Source organism: Protopterus annectens, chromosome 1.part0, assembly GCF_019279795.1.
Source record: "Protopterus annectens isolate FY-2018-M chromosome 1.part0, PAN1.0, whole genome shotgun sequence".
Taxonomy (NCBI): Eukaryota; Metazoa; Chordata; order Ceratodontiformes; family Protopteridae; genus Protopterus; species Protopterus annectens.
Genome location: NC_056725.1, coordinates 1760992104 through 1761014972, shown reverse-complemented (window position 1 = coordinate 1761014972; position 22869 = coordinate 1760992104). Strand labels below are relative to the sequence as shown.

At 36.4% G+C, this 22869-nt stretch overlaps 1 protein-coding gene across 3 annotated transcripts in view; it reads left to right on the top strand.

Moving 5' to 3' along the window:
* Nucleotides 1-22869, top strand: part of MBOAT1 (membrane bound O-acyltransferase domain containing 1) — a 1680446-nt gene that overhangs the window by 291317 nt on the left and 1366260 nt on the right. For all 3 annotated transcript variants that reach the window (XM_044069118.1, XM_044069110.1, XM_044069126.1), the window contains exon 2: nt 14315-14460. In XM_044069118.1, the coding sequence (XP_043925053.1) occupies nt 14315-14460 (146 nt within the window). The remainder of the gene's footprint in view (nt 1-14314; nt 14461-22869) is intronic.

Genomic DNA, 22869 nt, shown 5'->3' with positions numbered 1-22869 from the left:
TCATCCTCACTGTAGTGTGATCTCGGAATAGGAATACATGTTTAGTGGGGGGTGTGGGGGGATGCCACAGTAGCAATTTTGACTTCCTGATTATTCTCTCATGTGAATGTGTGACACATTTTTCGTTGTTCTAACATAGAACCATACTGTGGGCAATGGTAAGCAGCTTGATACTTCTCTTTTGTCTTGCAATATATATATATATATATATATATATATATATATATATATATATATATATATATATATATTTGCTTATATAACAGTTCTTGTATTTTTTCATAATTTTTTTCATATAATTCTTTTTCTTTGTCAAAGGACTTTCTATCATTGCATTCTAAATCTTCCAATGCATTGTTATATGTTCTTTTATATTTCTCTTTCTGTACTTTTCTCACATCATATTGCCACTCTAAAACACATTTTTTATATGTTTCCTTAAATATCATCCACCATTTAGACCCATTGTTTGAAAGCAGCCTGGGGCCCAGGATACATTTAATCCACCAATTGCCAGATGCATTTTCCATTATTGTGAGTTTCAATGCATTTGAATAAATGTGAGTTTCAAGGGAAAAGAAGTTTACTGCTGTTTATGCTTAGTCTGTTTTTAACGTGAGACTCTTTTATTTAGTAAATGATCGCCAGTGTTTTGTTTTATAAAACTTGAAATAAAACCTTTAAGTTAAAACTAATCCTCTGTAATCATTGTAAAAGGAAAAACAAGTTTGAACAGTGTTTATGACTAATTGGGGAGAGAGACAAGTAATGAGGCACTGGAATGGCTGTCGATGAGTGTGGTGGTGTGGTCCATTACCCTGCCTTGGTCTCCATTTGAATATGATTTGGCTATGATACACCGATCTTCCTTGCTATGAAGCACCTGATCCTCTAATTGAACTCAGGTCACCTTGATCATAGTCAGGGCTTTTTCATTCTCTGCCACTGATGCTGGCAATGGCCCTTCCATCTTTATTATGCCCATTTTTCTTTTATGAAAACTTCCCTTAATGCTGTTGGTTTTCTTCTCGGTTTTATTATTTTCTTCCATTTCTTTGCACTCCTGCATATTTGTTTAAATATGCCTCCTTGTATGTTCTTTTTTTAGAACTTTGCATTCATTGTAGGAAATTTTCCACATCTCCATTGCTATCTGCTCTCCTTTCCTAAGCTACTTGTAAAGCCTGTACAGACAGCTGTTTTACCTTGTTAATTTTCTTTCTCTTTTTGGAATATTTTTGTTGATACCTTTTCGATAATTCATAGATTTAGCTTATCTGAATAGTATTTCAGGTATTTTATCCACCAGATGTAGTCCTTTACATCTGTTTTTCACCTCCACTGAGACAATGTAGTACACATGTAGATTATTGTTAAGCTTGTGTATAGCTGGCTTGGGGCTTTTCATGTTTTCTTCAGTTTGATTCTTGATTCTAAACTTTGTGATAAAACATTGATGATCTGAGCCATAGTCCACTCCAGGTCTTGTTTCTGATGTCTTTATAGGTTCATAGGTAGGTACTAGGCTGTCGGCCCTGGGGCCTATACAAGCCCAGCCAAAAAGGTCCCCTGGCTTTTGCCACCCAAGAAAATAATTTTCCTGTGCCACAGTCGAGCAGAGCCACAGAGGTGATCCCCAGGGTGAATTTCCTATTTCCCATCCAATCATCAAGATTTTTCTTGAAGAGTGCTAATGAGGAACTTTGTTTGATATAGATAGGTAGTTTATTCCAGAGTATGGGAAGTCTCTGGAACAGGAATCTATGCCTCCTGCATGTTCTGTTTATTGTGGTGACAAGGTTTATGCCCTTAGAGCATGTAGCTCGGAGGGATTGGGATTTCTTTAAGTGGAACATGTCCAACAGCTCTGGGTTTGACATAGCTTTGTATGTTAGGCCGAGATCACCTCTGAGTAGGCGATATGCGATGGAGTAAAGCTGGAGTTTTTTTAGACTGTCTGCGTAGGGCATCTGTTTGAGGCTGGTAATCCTCTTTGTGAGGTATTTCTGCGGCCCTTCCAGTTGTTGTAGTTGTCTTGTGAGGTACATACCAAAAAGGGAGTTGTACTCTATAATGGGTCTAATCAGTGATGAGTAGAGAGGAACAATGACCTTTTTTTTCTGGATGAGAAACCTTTTGTGATGAGGTGTGCCACGTAGAAGGATTTCCTAACTACTGTGGCAATGTGATTATCAAAGGAGAGACTACTGTCCATCTGTGTCCCAAGGTCTCTTATCACACTTTCGGTGTTAAGTATACTACCGCCTATGTTGTAGTTCATGGGTACAGAGTTTTTACCAAAGGGGATGACAATGCACATTTTGGCATTGAGCTTGAGGCCATGGCTTTGACACCAGGCATCTGTCTCAGTGAGGCTCATTTGTCGGATGTCCACATTGTTAGGAGTTCCGATTATGGCTCCTGGTTTACAGTCATCTGCGAACTTCGTTAGCCAAAGACTTTCTGTCTTAACCTGTACTTTAGAGAAGTAGATACCAAACAGGAGAGGACCCAGGACTGAACCCTGTGGTACTCCACTTGTCACTGGTCTGAAGTCGGATTTGAATATCGCTGTATAAAGCAAACTTTTAGTATGTTGAAAGAGTCTTTGCTACAATCAGTGAATTATCTTCATAAAATTCAAGTAGTGTATGCTCTGCTTTATTTTGTATACTTGTGTCAAACATGCCCATTATTCTAACTGCTCTACAAGTGCCAGCTGTAGCATTCTAGTCATATCTGATGAATAGGTTCATAGCGGCATTCTAGCCTAACTGCCTTGAAGGGCCAATTTAAGCCTAACCAATGACCCAAGGTTAGAATCAAGCCCTGTATCTTGTGCTTATTAATGTTTAGCAGCAGATGCTGCAGATCCCCATAAAACCGATCAACTTTCTTCTCTTCAATGTCTGCACTTGTAGCATATAGTATTGTTCAATGGTTTGCCTTGGATTTTAATTGAGGTGTAATTTAGCACAAATTTTTGAAACTTTTTTACTAACCATTTGAGCTACTCCAGTTCATCTGAAAGATTCTTGTCCACAATGGAAGGTGCAATGATTATCTGATGTAAAATGACTTGTTCCAGTCCACTTTAATTCACTAATTTCCAAGACAGCACATCAGATTGGCTTTTATTCTCAGTTGATCCATTCTGGTTCCTTGTGGTAAATAAATCTCTGTGGTTATTAACTGGTATATAAAGTCTTCTCTTGTCACTTAAATAACCATCTGCTGTACTCTGAGCTTTGCAAATGTGTATTTAATTCCTAACAGTTTGTCATGATTTACTGCTGTTTTTAGCATTGCACACTGCTTTGATGACCATGTATTTACCTCGGTGTATTTGGGTTAATATTTCTCTCTATTACTTATTGTAATTACTATTGTAAGTGTAAGTTGCATTACTGTTACTCTATAAGTAATGCATTTGTAGCTTTTCTCCCCACAAATAAATAAATAAATAAATCTTTGCAGCATTGGGCATTTTGTTTCTAACAATAACAGTATAATGACTGGGGAGTACAACACTTGTCGTCAGTATCACAAACATATTCCTGTCTTATGCAATCATGCTTGTTAACTAAAACAACATAAAGCTCTGAAGACTGGTAGAGATGGGTGAAGGCTGCCAGCCTAGCCAGATAGAATTGTGCAGATAATTCTGTCATTTGTAAATGTGAAATGTTGAACTTAAAACAATGTGGCAACATTGCCATCTGCTGTAAAGAAAGCTAAGTCTAGCATTTCTTGTTGGTCCTTTGACATTAAAATTATTTAATCACTGCCTTTCATGTTTACAAGTTGGCTCTAGTCCAGCTAGATGAAGGCTTCCTGCCTATTGTTTTAAGGCTAAAGTTAATGACCAGAATTTACATGGAATGTCCTTTATTGCTCTAAGTGTAAAATAATGTAAATGCAGTTTCTGTCAGCCTGGGAACTCCAGGAAGTGTAAAAAGATGATGTAATGTTTTAGCAGAACTGCAGTTTCAATTTAAACAGTGAGAACCAGAGATTATTAAGCATTTTTGTCTGACTATCCAACTCACCACTGCCTGTTGTCTTATGTAAGTTATCTTAGACTTGTGTTTTCTTTTAGAGAGCTAGAAATTAGAAAGTTTAGACTGTTTTTCTGTCATGTCAGAACTGTACTACTGATTTATTTTAAGTATTTCTGTGTGATCTCTGAACTCTTTTGACTAGCACTGTGTAGTAGAAAGTATTGTCTTGTGGTTTTAATTATTTATTATTAAATATTTAAAACCTTTTAACTGTGGCTGGTTTGTGTAGAGATAAGTTAAGCTCTAGAGTACATTTCATATTTATAGAGTTTATTGTACAAAGCCACTCTAATAAGCCTTGACTGATTAGTCACACTTACCAATTGGATAATAATATTGCACAGTAATAATTGGACACCCTTTTAAGGGCCTTTGAGTAGCTGATAAGTATTAATGGGTAGTGGCAAGTGGAACTACTGTATAGTCTTGGAGAAAGGGACACAATTGGAGAACCTGTGCCAGCCTTCCCCAGAAGTGTCTGTGTGGTTGTATAAACTCTTATCTCAAAGTGTGTGTGTGTCAGCTACTTGGGCAGGAACACGAAGCACTGGTTGGACAGAGAGGGTGCTAGAGGTTTTAGCTTGCCCACTTGGCTGAGATCTGGACCCTATAGCTGTGCCAGTAGGTAGTCTTATTGAGCACCTGGGGAGCAAGGGAGCAACCAGCCCCGGTCTGACTGTGATCTCTGTGTGCTCTTAAGGGAAATTGCCCTTTACTGTGTGTATTTGTTATCCTTTCCTCGTATATGAGACGCCTTCTCTGGTGTTAGTGGTGAGGATTGAGGCTCCTTGATTGCTGGGCCAGGGCACGAGCGCCACAAAAGCAACTTTGTGTTAATTACTATAGTTGTAGTTTACTGTTTGTCAGAGACACATTCTTGTGCATGCTGACTATGGATACTGAATCCTGCTAGGAAAAGAATAAAGAGAATGTTGAGGCATTAATAAAATCTGTGGCTGCCCTTAAGTGTAGAAGCTGACTGCCATTTGGTCCAGTTTAAAGAAGGAACTGACTAATGAACTGAGCAGTTCATTGTTGCTTTACAGAAGAGATGTGCTGCTACAGATCAATACCTGCAAATCCTCCAGTAGCAGATTTCTTCCCTGTTAAATCAGCTGCCCACTTCTTGGGGTGTCAAGAATCCCATTACAACCCTAAAAAGCCTGTACCTGAGAATAACATGCAAGCTTACCTAGCTACTTTTAAAAGGTTTGCAGCTCTGCAAAGATAGGCTTGGTAAAATCAATCCTAATTCTATCATCCCAAATAAATGGAACAGCCATGGAAACCTACATGAGTTTGGCAGACTCTAATGTGCATGATTATCAGAGATTAGAGAAAGAGATTTTAATAAGGATTAAGTGTTCGCCTGAAGTACAGTTCTGTAAATTTCATAAACTGGCATTTTGTATTAACAAACTGGAAGAGCTTAAATGGCAGATTTGTTACATATTTTTAAACTGTGGCTAGAACCTCACATAAATGTAAATACAATTTTTGGACATTTTGCTGCATACAAATTGAATAGGACACTTCATATTAACTTACAAAAGGGGTCTACTTGAGACATGGAATAATGTCTGTCTCTATGATTATGCAGCAAAATGTACTGAGACAGAGGGTCATTGTAACGTCAATAGCAGAAGAACTAGTAGTGCTCCTGTGTAGGTTGGGTGGGGTTCCCCAAGAAATTCTTACTGACCAAAGCACCCTGTTAATGTCCAGAGTAATACATGAACTTTGCCAGAGCTTCAAAGTGAATGGCTAAGGACAACTGAATTCCACCTTTAAAGAGATGGGCTGGTTGTACACTCCAACAAGACTTTAAATTGTGTTGTGAAGGGCTGTTGAGGTGTACAGCAAAAAACTGACAACAGCTGCTGCAATAGTTTTGATATAAGAGAAGTACTCCCAAAACTTGCTGTATGGAAAACTTCCCCAAGGCTTGCTAGATGTAGCAAAAGGAATATAATGAAGAAAACACCCCCTTTAAAAGAGCAACGGGACATTTTTATGACATGCAGAACAGGTTAATAACTGTTATAGATGTAGTAAGAGAACATATTGAGAAGGCAAAGCAGAACATCTGTAAAATAAATGCTTATTTGAGAGAGCAGATAAGGTACTTGGATTTATAGCCACTGCATAGAACTAGTTCCTTACAAAATAGCAAGGCCCTTTTTGAAGTAAGCAAAGAGAATTAATGGTGAGAGGTGGAGGGAAAACCAAAGCTAGAACAGTTGTGTCACATTAATGTTCTGTAACCATAGATAGAAACTTCTTCTGATGTTTTTGTAGTATGTATGCTTCCATGGGAAGTTAAGGTTCCTGCCGCATGTCTTGAAATCAGTATAGGGGAGGCACGATCAGTGTGTCAGAAACAGGAAGTAAATGAATTTGTACTCATAAATAAGGATATATTATTCTCCAAATTGCTTGGTAAAACCAGTTTAATTCAGCAGAATGTAAAAAACATTTTGTGGTGTGCAACTTCAACCATACTGTGTTTAAGTCCCAATGCCAAGCAGTCAGGGACAAAGTCTAAAAGATGTATACATTTAGGGTTATGGAAGGATCCCAGACTGGTGGAACTGTTCATTTGTACTGATATCCAAGTTTGACGGGTCTGTAAGATTTTGCATTGACGTCAGGAAGCTAAACATCATATTTAAATTTGATTTGCATTTTATGCACTGAGTGGATGGCCTGATTGAGAAACTGGGCAAGACTGGGTTTTCTTCCACATTGGACATAATGAAATGCAATTGGCAAATCCCACTAGCCCCAAATGCTAAGGAAAAATGGCATTTTCTACATCTGATGGACTCATCCATTATAGGTTCATAGGTTTATACTAGGCTATCTGCCCTAAGGCATTTATAAGCCTAGCTCAAAGTTATGTGGCTTACGCCACCCCTTATGTTAGAAATAATGTGCCCATTAGTTTGTTGTGCCTCTGTCCAGCAGTGACACAGAGATGATTCCCGGGGTAAACCTACAATCTCCCATCCACTGGTCAAGATTTCTCTTGAACAGAGCCAGTGAGGTGCTCTGCCTCACAAGGACCGGGATTTTATTCCACAGCATGGGGAGTCTCTGGGTGATAAATCTATCCCTCCAGCACGTCCTATTTATATCCGTGCTAAGGTTTAAGTCACTTGCTCTAGTGGTTCTGGTGGATTTGGATTTTTTGAGGTGGAGCATGTCCATTAATTCCGGGTTGGTCATGGCCTTGTATGTCAGGCACAGGTCACCTCTGAGCAGACGGTATGCAACTGAATAGAGTTGGAGTTTCTTCAGTCTGGCAGTATATGACAGGTTTTGGAGTCCCTTTATCCTTTTGGTGAGGAACTTTTGGGGTCTCTCCAATTGCTGCAGGTGTCGGGTGAGATACATCCCGAATGGGGCATTGTACTCGATCATTGGTCTGATAAGTGAAGAGTACAGGGAACAATGACCTCACTTGATCTGGATGTGAATCCCTTCATGATCAGATGGGCAATGTAGAAGGTCTTTCAACCACTTTAGCAACGTGAGTGTCAAACGAGAGGCCACTGTCAACCTGGGTACCCAGGTCCCTGATAACCTCTTCTGTGCTTAGTGGGTTGCCACCTATATGGTAGCTTGGGGTTACCTTGTTTTTCCCGAAGGGTATGACTATACACTTTTTTGCGTTTAACTTCAGGCCATGGCTCTGGCACCAGCTATCAGTTTCCGTGAGACCCCTCTGAAGGATGTCTGTGTCCGATGTACTATCCACTATGGCACCCAGTTTGCAGTCATCTGCAAACTTTGTCAGCCATAGTCCTCCTATGTTTGCCTGTACTTCTGAGAAGTAGATGCCGAACAATAGGCGGCCAAGGACTGAGCCCTGTGGGACACCACTTGTAACCGGCTTGGAGTCTGACATGGCTCCAGCAACTCTAACTCTGTGGGTTCTGTCCTTTAGCCAGTTTGCAACCCATCTTGTGACATATGGGTTTACATTTAAGCTGGTAAGTTTCTCTATGATACCCGAGTGGGGTATTGTGTCGAAAGCTTTTGCAAGGTCAAGGTAGGCTGTATGGACTGCCTTTCCCTCATCAATGGCCTTGGTAACTGTTTTGAAGAAGTCGACCAAGTTCAAAAGGCAAGATCTGCCCTTGGCAAAGCCAAACTGGGTTGGGTCCAAGGTCTGCAAGTCCCCTATGTCCTTGTTTATGAGTTCCATTATGATCCTCTCCATAGCTTTGCAGACCAGGCTTGTTAAGCTTATGGGGCGGTAATTACCAGGGTCCGTAGAGGCACCGCCTTTGTGGAGTGGGACCACAGTTGCCGTACGGCACTCCTTGGGCACATATCCTGTGGTAAGGCTAAGATTAAACAGCTGCCTTATGTGCGGGTTTAGTTCTTCATTGAGTTCATGTAGCACACAGCCGGGGACACCATCCGGTCCCATTGATGCTGTGTTTTTAGCTTTAGAGAGAGCAGCTTTCACCTGCGCATTTGAGATGTCTGGGAGGCTACACTCTGTTGGGATAGTTATCTCTCCTTTTGGGGGGGGGAGAGAGGGGTGAAGTTTGCGCTGAACCTGTCTGCCAGTATGTTGGCAATGTCTGTGGGTTCAGTGATTTTTGTATCATTTTGGAATAATTCTGAGCATATCTGGGAGTTTCCACCCAGGTTTCTGACATAGCTGAAGAAGGCCTTATGATTGTCTTTTGAATCTATGGCAATTTTTTTTTCAAAGTTGGCCTTGGATGATTTTATGAGGGATCTTAGTTTCTTGCTAGTACTGATCAAAGATGCCTTCCCTTTTTGGGATTTTGCTCTATCATGTAATAGCTTTCTCCTCTTATTGTAAAGTTTGTTTATGGCTGGGGTCCACCAGACTGGACGTTTGCCCTTGGTGGAAAGAGTCTTGGTTTTATTTGGGATTGCCTGATCCATGCAGTCCTGAAGGTGTTCATAGAAGGCATTTGTAAGGGCTTCCGCAGCTTGGGTTGTGGTTTCCATTGGTTCGGGGCCTTGAAGGATACCACACCTGTCTTGAGTATTGTGAAGTTTGCTTTAGAGAAGTTCTTCACTGTGGTCTTTTTTGTTTGGGGTGGGGGCGGGATGTGGATTTCTAGTGAGATTAGTTTATGATCTGATCTCACCAAAGAGGGATATACTTCCGGTGTGGAGCATTTTGTCCCCATGTTTGTGATGATGAGATCTAGTAAATTTTCTCCTCTTGTGGGGACGGTGACTAGTTGTTCCATGGCATTTGAATTTATGAACTCCAGGAACCTTTGGGCTAGAAAGTTGGGGCTTGAGTAATGTTCCCAGTCTATATTCGGGTAGTTGAAGTCACCCAATATGATGGTGTTTGGTGATACATTTATACCCTCCAGTGTCTTCAGGAAGGCTGTGTGGGTTTCCTGAGTTTGAGAGGGTGGCCTGTAGCATTATAAAGTGTTGCTTTTGGTCTCTGTGGAGTGCATGCATCTTTTCAGAAGCTGATGGAAAAAAATGGTTAGGTCCCAACCATTTATGCAGCAGCTTATCTTGAGGTTACTGTAATATTCTCTGAAGAGTGGGTTAGCCATTTAATGAAATTCCAAACCATTTAAAACTTTAGGCATAAATCTATTGTGGTGTAATCCAGCTAAGTACACATTAGAGATGGTAGAAGCCCACTGTCTGGGCTATGAGGGCTTGTGAAACCATAGACTGAAGAAGTGAAATTAGTGTGCAGAATTGTCCATTCCAGCATGAAAAAGCAATTGAATTTTTTTTTTAGCTTGGCTAGATGTTATCACATGTTTGTTCTTGAATTTGCTTGTCCCTGACTGACAAAACTAAACATAATTTTGCCAGTATTGCTTGTTACACTGACTGACCTGACTAAAGGTAAGACTCCACTGAAAGTGAAGTGGACAAATACAGTGGAACCAGCCATTAGATGACTAAAGAGTATGCTATGGTCTGAGCCTGTACTCATAGCTGTTGACTTTGTGAAGTAATTCTACTGTGTTCACAGGTAGGCATGACAGGAATTTGGTCTCGTACTGTGGAAGGAGGAAAATACCACATTGCTTATACTAGAAGGAAACTTAGTAATGCAAAGAATTGCTACTCACCTGTCGAAAAAGATCTATTATGTATGCCTTCACCACCCTGAAACATTACCTTTTGGGGATAAATGTTTATCCTGATCACAGGGATGTTCTCTTTCAATGGCTTTTCTGACACAAATCCAAAAGCATATAATTGCAAATGCAGTTCCCTGGTGTGTAAAGGGCTCAGAAATCAAAAAAGGATATTTGAGAGATTTGGATAGCTATCTTCACAAACCAACTCCACTCAGCGACCTCTAAAGCCGACATAGTGCAAAACGCTGATGACACAACTCTCATATGCTCTGCACCCAACATCCAACTTCTTCAACAAAAAGCCCAACAAGCCTTTTCTGAAATAGAGAACTGGCTTAACAACTCATACTAAATCCCAAGAAAACACAACTAATGCTATTCCACTCTACTAAAACGAGCAACCTTACCTTCTCTATACTCTCCGCCAGCAAAACCCAAATCACCCGTCACTGAGGCTAAACTCCTAGGAGTTAACATTGACCACCAACTCAAATTCACAAAGTACGTATCAACAACCATCACTAAAGTCCACAAAAAGCTAGGTTCCCTCTATCGCTGTAAAAGTTATCTAACCACCGAATCTCAAATTCCAATAGCCAGGACCCACCTGCTATCTACTCTAATTTATGCATCCCCAATTCTAACTAATCTTTACAAAACTGACCTTAATAAACTTTCCATCTGTTACAACAAAATCGCTAGATTCACTACCAATGCCAAATCACGATCCCACCACTGCCTTTCCCTACAAACCTTGCACTGGCTTGAATTTCCGAACCTATTAAGGTACCATCAACTCAGCCTAGCTCATCTAATTCTGTACTATCCCGAGAAACCCCCCGACCTGACTGGCATGGTGAACTTCTACATTTCAAGTAGACAACTTTGGTCCTATAACAAAGCCTTAATCGAAACCATAACATGCAAAAACAGCTCCGGGGAATCACTATTTGTTCATGAAATAGCAAAAATATGGAACAACCTTCCCCCTGACCTCAAGACTACAAAAATCCACACCCTCCTTCAAAACTTACTTAAAACATACCTCTTCACCAACCATCTGTGCAACTGTAATTGACCCCCTGAAGCCTCGTCCACTTACTATTTCTATAGCCCATCTGTCCTGGACAACACAAACAACACCATCTAACTATACCTATCCGTGTGTGAGCAATAACCTATATAGGAGAGTATGTACGTGTGTGTGTGTGTGTATGTGTATATATATATATATATATATATATATATATATATATATATCTATGCCTGTGTATGTGTATATATATATATATATATATATGTATGGATTCACTTTAGATGCTTGAAATACTAAAATGTCAAAATTTAGTATTTCGAGCCCATGAAGTGGAGTCCTGAAAAGAGCAATAGCTCAGAAGCACGAAATTCAGAACCTCAAATACCAGAGGTTTTGAATTTCACGCTTCTGAGATTCCGCTGTGGTTATGGATTCAGGTAAGTGTGTGTGTGTGTTAAGGGTTTTGGGTAGGGACTGTGGTGTGTGTTAGTGTGTTTTGATGCTGTGATGTGTGTGCGCGAGCAGAATGTAGCTTGTGTGGTGGTGGTGTGTGTGTGTGTGTGTGTGTGTGTGTGTGTGTGTGTGTGTGTGTGTGTTTGTCTGTAGTGCGACCTTGGAGTTAGAATATTTAAGTAGGGGGACATGGGGGTGCAGGTGGGCTTGCCCCCCTGCTCTTATGTAGTAAAGAGCATGTGTTTGTGTGTGGGGAGGATGGTGTGTGCGTGTGCAGTAGTAGCGTGAAATTCAAAATATCCAGTGTGCGAGATTTTGAATTTCGTGCTTCAGAGTTTTCTATGTTTTAAATATTCGACTTTATAGCTTCGAAATACTGAATTTTGACATTTCAGTATTTCGAGGATATAAAGTGATTTTCTATATATATATATATATATATATATGTATATGTATGCATGTATAGGTATGTATACTCTTACATGTATATTTGCTTGAATGTATATATGAAAAACTTAAACATTTATATACTCTTATTCAATTGTGAAATATCTTGCAATGCTCTACCAGATTCTTATCTACTCTCACTGTATATTCTGTGCACTTGTATTTTCAACCAAAAGGGGGAATATCGTCTTAATTATATACTAATGGTTGTAAAGTCTACAATTTGTATACTACTACTCTAATGTCTCTCTTGTAAATTTTTCTTTTGTCTGTAAACTTATGGTGTTTTTCTCCCCAGGACTCCACTGAAAATAGACACTTGTTGGCCAGTTGGACTATACTGGCAAGTAAATATTTCAGATTCTCTGAAAGGTAGCTGGACTCTACCTAACAGGACTTCCCTAGTTAACAAATGCAAATAAATAAATAAAATTAGCGAATGGAGTGATGGATGAATTTGTTGTATTTTGTTTTTGAAGCCCTAGGGGTGAAAGAAGCACCCACCAGGGGCCTAGATCTTAAATTGGCATAATAAGGGACTACAGCAGCATTATTCTGCACATTGGTCTAATCCTGCTGCCCATGTGTGAAACTGTTTTTTTTTCCCCTCATAGCTCGTGTTTGTGCTTCTTCCTTTGTGTCATAGTGATTTGCTTGCATTTTTACAAAGATGACTAAAACACATCCTTGCTTGCCTGCACTACGGTTAGGCAGTGTGTTATTTCTTATCAGTTCTGACTTAATTTTTGCTAACTGAAAGGTATTGTAGGTTATCAGATTCAGGAAACATGCAATGGCAGCCTCAAACATTTGCATTCTTGCAGGTTAATTCATAACTGTTCATCTAGGTCTCCAATTGTGAATTAATCAGTGTATGTTTAAAATAAAACTCCTCCTTGGAACTCAAAAATACCTTTTTTTTATTGCATCTTTGTTTTCTGAGCTATTTTTAATGGATCACAATTATTCCACATGCCGCTTATAAAATTTTAGTATGTTTTTTCACAGAATGTTTGTCATGGGGCCTGCCATATTAACATGGTCTTGTTTTACTGCTTTCATGAACCCTTCCCAGAATCCATTTCAAGTCCTCTGTGTATGACTCATGCTAGACATAAGGAAGAGATGTCTTCTCATTCTGCTGGCATACAATGGCAGTAGTGAAATCACAGGTATCCTCTGTTTCTGTAATGGCGCCTAAAGACAATAGCTGAGCCTGTTCTAATTTTCATTATTAATGTTTGGAAAATAATGGAGTTGGTCAGCTAAATTTTCAGAACTTGGACAGTTTTTACCCTTTTGATGGGTGATTAAAAATATACTGCACCAGAAGCATATTGTAGATGGGTTTCCCTGTTATTGGGCAGTATCTGGGCATCGCCTTTGAAAAAATGCACAAAGGTAAAAACTACACATTATCATATAAAGGAATCATGAGTTGTAAATATGCATGTAATCTGTTTAGTAAGTAAACAATGAAAAATTCAAAGAATGTTATGGAAACTAAATTTAATTTAACAGGCTGCTTACCTCCTTTTTTCTGTAGTTGATATTAAGTCAGTAAGTACTTGTTCCAAGAGAGCAGGGAAGATGAGGATGAGAGATCAGAGCTCTCGGAGAGCGTTGGAGTGAGAAGGTTGGGTGACATGTATATGTGTACACATATATGTGTTTCATTTCTATACCACCATTGCCAAAGTTGTGATTTGCACAGAAGCATTTGGCATCAGTGGTCATGAATTTCAAACTGATGAAGAAGAGCTGAATTATTGAAGTCTTTCAAAACCTCCAAGATATCATGAGTACAAGTGCAGATGTAGGGCCCAGCATCATGTAAGCTCGGGCAGATAACTGCAGTATTTCAGTGCTGTAACCCTGACACTTTATACTCCTGGACCAGAGGGGGCTGTTGTCAGATTATCTCTATGTCTTGGCTACTGTAACAGAAAGAGGGGTGCTTACTTTGTCAAAAGGGGCTAGATAAGAACATAAAGCTCAGACCCATTCAGTCACATTGAGCACATAAAGAATAGTTTGTGTAGTTGACTGTTTCAGGAAGAATATACGCATAGCAAGTGAAGAGTTTAGTAATCTTTTTCCAGTATAAGCTTTTTAGTAAGCCATAGAAATATCAGAACTACTTAGAAAGTAACCTTTGTCTTTTTGCAAATAACTCAGAAATGTTTTTATTATGTTTCCAGGTCAATTTTGTTGCCTGCCAGCTAATTGCACTATTGGCTGCATTTTGGTTTCGTCTTTACCTAAGCCCTAATCATACAAGTTTTACTGTTCGCCATACTGTTGCAATACTTTTGGGCATCTACTTTGCAATATTTTGCTTTGGATGGTGAGTACGAAGTCATCAAATATATACATCTGTCATTGTTTGCCATACATTGCTGTTTCTGAACTGCATTTTTAAAGATTGTTTTAGTATGTTAGAAATTTGCACTGGTATTGACTTGTGTGTGGTGTTGTCTATATGATCTTTAGTTTGTCAGCTGTCAGTGTAACTTTTGTCTGGTGGCTTTTAGTTGGTTTCAGGTTTTCCTTAGCAGTTTGGAGATGTACTGCTGCCTTTTATTTTAAGATGGGGCTGATGTCTTTTGTTACTGGTGGATTGGGGTGTGTTGTAATTATTTTATAGTAATTTGACAGCAGTTGGAAGTGCATATTTATTCAGAAAGATGGTAAGATGTTTATTTGAGAACTACTTTCAAATTGCCATTTCTTCACACTGTTAAATGAAAGACATAGTTTGATCTCATGGTTGCTACAATTTCCTGGGATACTTGAAGATTGGAATGCCTGAATAAAAACAGCACACTGTCTTTCAGTTATGCAGATCTCACTCATCTGCCTATGAAATAGATGAATGAGGTGGTCCGTCTATGGATATTAATGGCTTCAGGTTCTTATTCTTGCTGGGACACAATATATGTACAGCAGCTAACTGGTGGGGCATGTGAAAGCCACAAAAATGTGCAAAAGATACATAGCTAGTACAAAGCTAGATAGTATTTGTCTTGTGTGTTTTATTCACATGAATGCAACCAGATGAAATATTACTGCTACTTTGTCAGAAAAATATGTCGTGACCCATACCTACTACAGAATGTACCTTGTTGGATTCCACATATAATGAGTCAAGCATTCTATTCTTACTAGACCATCTAGCATGTCTTTCAGAACATGTTTTTTTTTTATTTAACATTTTGTTTACTGGGAAAGTCCGAATTGGAACAAAGCCATTTTTCAGCAGACGCTCAGGGAGAAACACTCCAGACGCATGTCTTTGTAACTTATATTGTATTCTAATACAATACTTTGCACTTAATCTTTTCTTCATCTAAATGTAGGCATGCAAATATCCTTTAGTCTTACTTTCTAAAACTATCCTACCCCTTTGTAGTCAGGCCAAAGATGCCCATAACAAATCTTCCCCTTACTACCATCACCTTCGTCATGAGACAAAGGCAAACTAACAGAATTTTGTTTATCTAAAAAGGGACTTTGACACTTGAAAATCTTTTTCTCATAAATTACCTGCACTTATTTGGCATTATCATGACAGCATGTCACAAGACAGCAAATTATCCAAACAGACTCTTTGCAATTAAACATCACAAGGCACCATCTACAAAAGTACGCTACCAGTGGGAGTTCATGAGGGCTTGGGCCTTGGACTTTTATGTCCACCCATGTAAAGAAATAAGTTATATTCTGATTACCTGGTGTTTATGTTCATGGAGAAGATGTTTAATAAGAATTGCACATTTATATATTTAATTGTCCACCAGCTACTCCAGCAAAATATAATTGGAGGCTTAGGGGTGTACAGATTGTGGTGTTCCAGGGTGACATAACATTAGGAGGACATGTAAGTATGGCTGTCAGGTTCAGCTGTCACATCTAACCTGAACTCACAATTTACAGCTACATACATAGAGAGAATGCATTAAGGGGGCTAGGATTCCCATTTGACAGATGCATACTGTCAAATCACAAACATGAGCCTGTGTTTCAGAGAATTAAAATGCGTCTGTTTTGTTGTAATCAGTAAACGTATGCATTCCATTTTCTTTAAGGCTGTGCCCTGATCTGGACTTCATTCACTTACCTTTTTTATGCTATGACTCGGGCCACAGTGCAGGTATTGCCACGGCCAATTAGTTAAGGAGTCAGTGTAATATACACATGGAACAGCGTTACACAAAGTACAGCTGCTGTACATAGCACACAATGAACATAATAGGAGAGAGGTTAGCTAATGAGATTTTTATTCATTGCCTAGTAGTTCAAAGAGAGCACTGTTAAATACTTAGCTCCCAAAGACCAACTTCAGAAAAAAACAGTCAAGAGGCCGAATGTCGAAAACCTGGCAACATAAATGGTTGAAGCATGGAATATTCAGTATGCCAATGTGTAAACGTATTGAAACCACTATCAGCAACATCAGTCTGTTACCTTGCAGCACTACACCACCTGATGATATGATGGTGTAATAGCCACTAGCTTTTCTACCTTTGGTCAGGTGCAAACTAGACAAGGTTTAAGCTCGTCAAGTATGCTTCTGTCAGTAACTGCTTTCAGCTAAGAATCACTGCTAGTGCAGTTTGTATTAGTGCACCAGAAATAATTCAAGGTGGGGGCGTGGCCAAGGATGAACACAGGATAGCAGCAGATTTCTTCAGCTCCACCAATTTCATTACACTGACAGGAATTAATTACTTAATAAATTAATTTTTGAAGTAATTTTCTTTCTAAATATGTTTGTTTTATATAGTTTTTGAACTATATCTAAAAAAGAAAGGAAATTTTAACAATATTCCTGTCAGAAATCACATTGGAAATTTTCCTGTCAGTTTATCAGTCTGAAATGAGTTCCAGTAAGACAAATTCTCAAGACTCCAGCATCAAGAAAGAACTTCAGTCTCTGATAACTATAATCCAGCAACTTACTGCTAAGATGGATAAAATGGATACTAAAATTGATACCTGCATAGAAAAAACTACAAAACAAATAGACTTGTTACATATAGACCTGCAACAACAGAAGATCCAGATGACAGGCATAGAAAAAGCTGTGAATGACATGGAAAATAGAATCCAAGAAGAGGAAATCAACATTGAGTTTCTGCTGAAACAAAATACACATTTACAAACAAAGCTGGATGACCTGGAAAATAGATCTTGGCGCAATAACATTAGGATTTTTGGACTGCCAGAAAATATTGAAGGTAACAATATGACTTCTTTTTTAACAACATGGCTCCCTAAAACTTTAGACTTACCTGAAGCATTCTCTTTTGGTATCGAAAGAGCACATAGATCTATAGCTAATACTAACTCTAACAAAAACTATCCTAGATCAGTTATAGTTAGATTTCTATCATCTTTTGATAAAGAGATGGTTCTTAAATCTGCTTGGGCTAAAGCTCCTGTTAAGATTAATGAGACAACTGTGCGTTTTGACAATGACTATTCTTCCTTGGTAATAGCTAAAAGAAAAGTTTTTCTGCCACTAATAAGGGAGCTTAAAAAGCACAGTTTAAAACATACCTTCTGTTTCCTGCCAAGCTAAAAATCTTCCTTCCTGATGGTCCTAAAATTTTTGATGACTTAGACTCTGCTTTACTGTTTATTAAAAAATAAGATTTTGGATAAAATAGAGGAAATGGAATGGGCTAGTCCTTCATTAAAGAGACTGGCAACTGAAACTTCGTGGAAGACTTCAGAGAAGAAGAAGAGACTAAAGAACAAATGATTTGTTCTATGTTTTTTTTTTCTCTCATCATTTTACTTCATTATTAATCTTTTTTAAATATAGTTCCTGCATTTCCAGAAAGCCACAAATGTTCTGAAAAAGATTTAATCAAAGTTATTCTCTGTGTGCAAAGAAATGTTTTGTTTCATAACCAGTCAAAATATCTGAGGAACTAATAACAAGCTATTATTCAATTTGTTTCTCTTTCTGAAAAAGAGAAGTAAGGTTAGTAATTTGATACATTTTTTTTTCTTTTTTTTCTCCTTTTCTTCTTTTCTTTGTTTAAACAATGACATTCTATTTAGATTATGTAATGGGTAAAGGGTGGAGGAGGGCAGGGAGAGAAGAGTAATGAAAATATGATAAATGGAATAATAACATATTTATTCCTTGTAAAAAGTTTATATGTTCTTCAAATGCTATTCCTAATTATACTTTCTTGATTATACTGCTTATGCTTGTTTGTAAATAATCTGTCATGCTTTAACTAATAATAATTAGAACTAAATAATAGTAAATAATATGTTTTATTTTTAACTCTATTAATATAAACAGTAAGTAATATTCCATTGTATATACTTCTTATAGCTTTCTCTTACATTTTTTTATTTCTGCTTTACACTCTTATTTTCTACTCTCTTTTTCTTTTCTTTATTCTTTCTCTTTATTTTTTTTTCTCATATTAATATATAAAAATGCTTTTGATCATATAGACACAGTAAATAATAAGATTTGCATAAAAATTGAGTTGGGACAAAAATATTGAGTTTTATTACTTATTAATAACTTTGGGCTTAATTTCACTTACATAGAGGCTGTAATAACCTGTAAAATACATTGCAAAGGTTTTGTCATGTTTAGATGCATTTACACTGCTAAATGAATGTTTGTCACTAGTTTTTAACAAGTTTCCCGCCAAAATGTTAAGGGACACAATCTGGGATGTGGGCTACCTCATGCACAGTGTCCTCGAATTGTTTCAAAAGCTTCAACTCTCAGAATTCTCACAGAGAAGCTGAAAGCAGTCAATCTGACCTTTGACCCAGATATCACACTGACACATCACAGATTCAGGAAGAACACTCTACCAGGAAGTAGAACTGATGCAAATGCGACTATGTGAAGGAAAATGAACTCTTTGACATTTAAATGTGAGTTATTTTATATAATTACTTAAATATCTATGTTGTAATTCATAAAATATGTCAGTTATAATGATTTTAAATGATGCAGTTTCTTGTAGTAAGTAAATGTCTTATTTTAGAAGGCATAGAAAATGAAACATTTATTCAAGTGTTTTTGAAAATCTACTTGACTGCTGCATACTAATCTGTGTTAAAAACTTATGTTCCAAACATATACATTACTATAACTCATTTAATTCATCTGATTGACAAGCATAAATAACTTTATAACTCTATTCTGGAAGAAATTGTCATGTGATATATTTTAAAGCAGTAGTATAGAAATACAAAATACAGATTTTTTTTTTTACAATAATGTAAGTGTTTCTGAGAATTTGCATAACTATGCAGTAAATTTATAACAATTTCTATAAATATAATATTTTATTCTATTGACAATAATGAGTATGAGTAAAATGCTCATATACAAGCAATTCAAGGTTTTTTTTGGAAGCTGTTGACTGCATTTACATGACAGAAAATAGATGCATCTTAATATATGTAATGTCTGAACCATATTAGCCAAAGTTTTTTCATTTAAATGAATGTTAGAACTTATTTTTACATACTTTGAATAAATTAATATGTAAATATGCCTTCCTTTTTTTTTCTCTCTTTCTTTCACTCTCTCTCCCTCTTTCACGTCTTTTATTTCTCTCTCTCCTCTTGGTTCCTAATATCAAGTTTATTTGAATGCTATTTGAATACAAGTGTATTATATTACATAGATGTATATAGTAGTATGAATAGTTTTTTAAAAAAAAGTTTATTTTAGTTTATATGATGCTGTTTTATCAAATGTGTAGTCTTGTCTTGCTAGATAATTGAATTGAAGGCTGTTAATTTAAGTTAAATATAGCCAGTATTAAATTGATAAGGTGGTAGCTGAGGTACTGCTGCTTAGGGTAGGGGGTTAACTTGAGTGGTAAATACTACTCTAAGTTGGAGTTTTTAACTCCAGGCTGGATGCAAGGTTTAATCCTTACATTATTTTCACTTGTTCATTGTTATATGTATATAGTTTTGACATCCACAATATATTTTGTACACTCATTGTCACTACAAACAAAATTGAATCCTATACAAAATCCCATAAGAGATTCAATAAATACAGCTATATTTAAAGGTACACCTAAAGGAGGAGATGTAACATTACTTATGTTGTTATTTGTTATTTTGATCATAAGATTCTTAAGTTTTAAAAATGCCAAATGACATCTTTAAAAGGAATTTCTTTAAACATTAATGGATTGAATAATCCATGTAAAAGGGCAAGCCTAATAAGATACATTAATTTACATAAGGCCAACTTAGTCTTCCTGCAAGAAACCCATCTCTTGAAAAAAGATATTGATAAACTAGCCACAAACAAATATACAGTATTGGTTAGTTCAGAGCACACTCAGAAAAAAGAGGAGTGGCTATTTTATGGAATAAAAGTATGCCCATTCCTAAAACCATTAAGTCTTATCAGGATGACAAAGGAATGTTTTGTATGGTTACAATACAAATTAATGGGAAGACTTACACTTTAATTAATGTATATTGGATACCTGGAATTGGTATTAATACAGTGAAACATCATCTTGATAAGATCATATCATTCTCTATAGGAGATATTATTTTAGCTGGTGACTTTAATTGTATACTACATGAAAGTGATACTACCACTATAGGAAAAAGAAGAATTACATCTAATGCAAAACATTTAAATGATTTTGCTAATTCTTATCATTTGAATGATATTAATAATCAGATAGATTCAAAATCATTACAATAAACCTTTTTCTAACAGATACAAAACTTATTCAAAATAGATAGGGTCTTTATTTCTAACCAGATGGTAACAGATTTAATTAATTCCAAAATCATTTCATGTCCTATATCTGATCATAATTCAATTGTTTTTGAATTCATGATAAAAAATACTCATAATGTTCAGATCAAAAGGATACCAGTATACTTAACTCAACTAAAAGACTATAAAGAATATATACTTTCAGAAGTACAACATTTTCTAGACATAAATAATACTCCTGAAGTCTCCATTGTCTATGTTTGGGATGCCTTAAAATCATATCTATATGGACAAAGTATAAGATGGTATAATAATAAAAGGAAATCTTGGGATAAGGAATTGTTAGATATTCAAAGTAAATTAGACTCTTATAAACATAATAATAAAGAAAATATTATGGATAAGAAAGTCATTGAAGAAGTAAACAAACTAAATGAGAAATACAAAGAAATTTTAACTCATAAAGTTAAAATAACTCTAGAGAAATACAAGTTTTTGTCTTACTCAATAAGCCCCAAATACTTACATAGACTTAAAAATAAAACAAAAAGGTTGAATAAACAAAACCATATCAAAGAAATCTTTTCTCTAAGGAAAAAGAAGAATGTGTCTAGTATACCAGAAATACTAGATGAATTTAGAAATCACTTTCACAAAATTAACCATAATAACATTAACATGGAACCTAAAGATAAAATAAAGGAGTTTATAACCACAAACATGAATAAAAAGCTTAATAAACAACAGATTAAACTATTGGACAAAAGTATTTCATATACAGAGGTTATTACACAAATAAATAAGCTTAAATCAAACAAAGCACCGGGTAATGATGGTATTATACCAGAGATATATAAAATCCTTTCTAAAAGTACATATTCATTAATACATAAGGTTTTTATTTTGGCCCAAACTGAGTTAATAACCCCCCCATCTTGGCAATATACATTTATTTCACCAATTTTAAAACCTAATAAAGATCCAACTAGATGTACTTCATATCGGCCCATCTCATTACTTAATGTTGATTATAAAATGTTTATGAGTATTTTTGTTGATAGATTGAAGACAATCATTCCTGGCATTATAAATATAGATCAGACAGGCTTCATTGTAAATAGAAATACTTTTGATAATATAAGAAGAACTTTAACATTAATTGATTTTGCAAATAGGAAAAAGAAAGATTTAACACTTATTAGTCTTGATATAAGTTCAGCATTTGATTCAGTAAGTTGGGACTATCTGTTTACCTTACTGAAGTGCACAAACTTCTCAGATGCATTTGTAAATCTAATTGAGCATTTATACAAAGGAACGTTGGCTTATATTAAGGTAGGAACATATGTTTCATAAAAAATACCCATTCTTAAAGGTACAAAACAAGGATGTCCACTTTCTCCACTATTATTCACTTTAGTAATGGAGCCTTGGGCTAATTTGATCAGAAACAGTACTGACATAGAGGGTTTTGAAATAGATGAAAATACAACATCCAAAATTCAACTTTTTGCAGATGATGTTCTAATTACATCAGCAGGATCTAATTCTTCTATGCAGTCTCTATTTGATAAAATGATGAATTTTAAAAGTATTTCTGGTTTAATATTCAATGAAGAAAAACTAAAATACTACCTATATATACACGAAAAAATATTCTCATTAGTGATTTTACTAAATATGTACCCAATTCAGGTCAGATAACTTATTTAGGTATAATATTATCTAAAGATATTAAATATATTATATATAATAATTATAATACCTGTTTTCTTAATATACAAAATCTTTTTAATACCTGGAATAATATGTTTTTACTATGGAGGAGAGACTTACAATTATTAAAATGATAATATTCCCCAAGATTTTATACTTAATACAATCAATAATACTTCCACCTACAAAAATAATTATCAAGAAACTGAATACACTAATGTTAAATTTCCTATGGGCACCTAATAGACCTAGGATTGCATTAAAGAAACATACTAATAGCTGGTCTCAAGG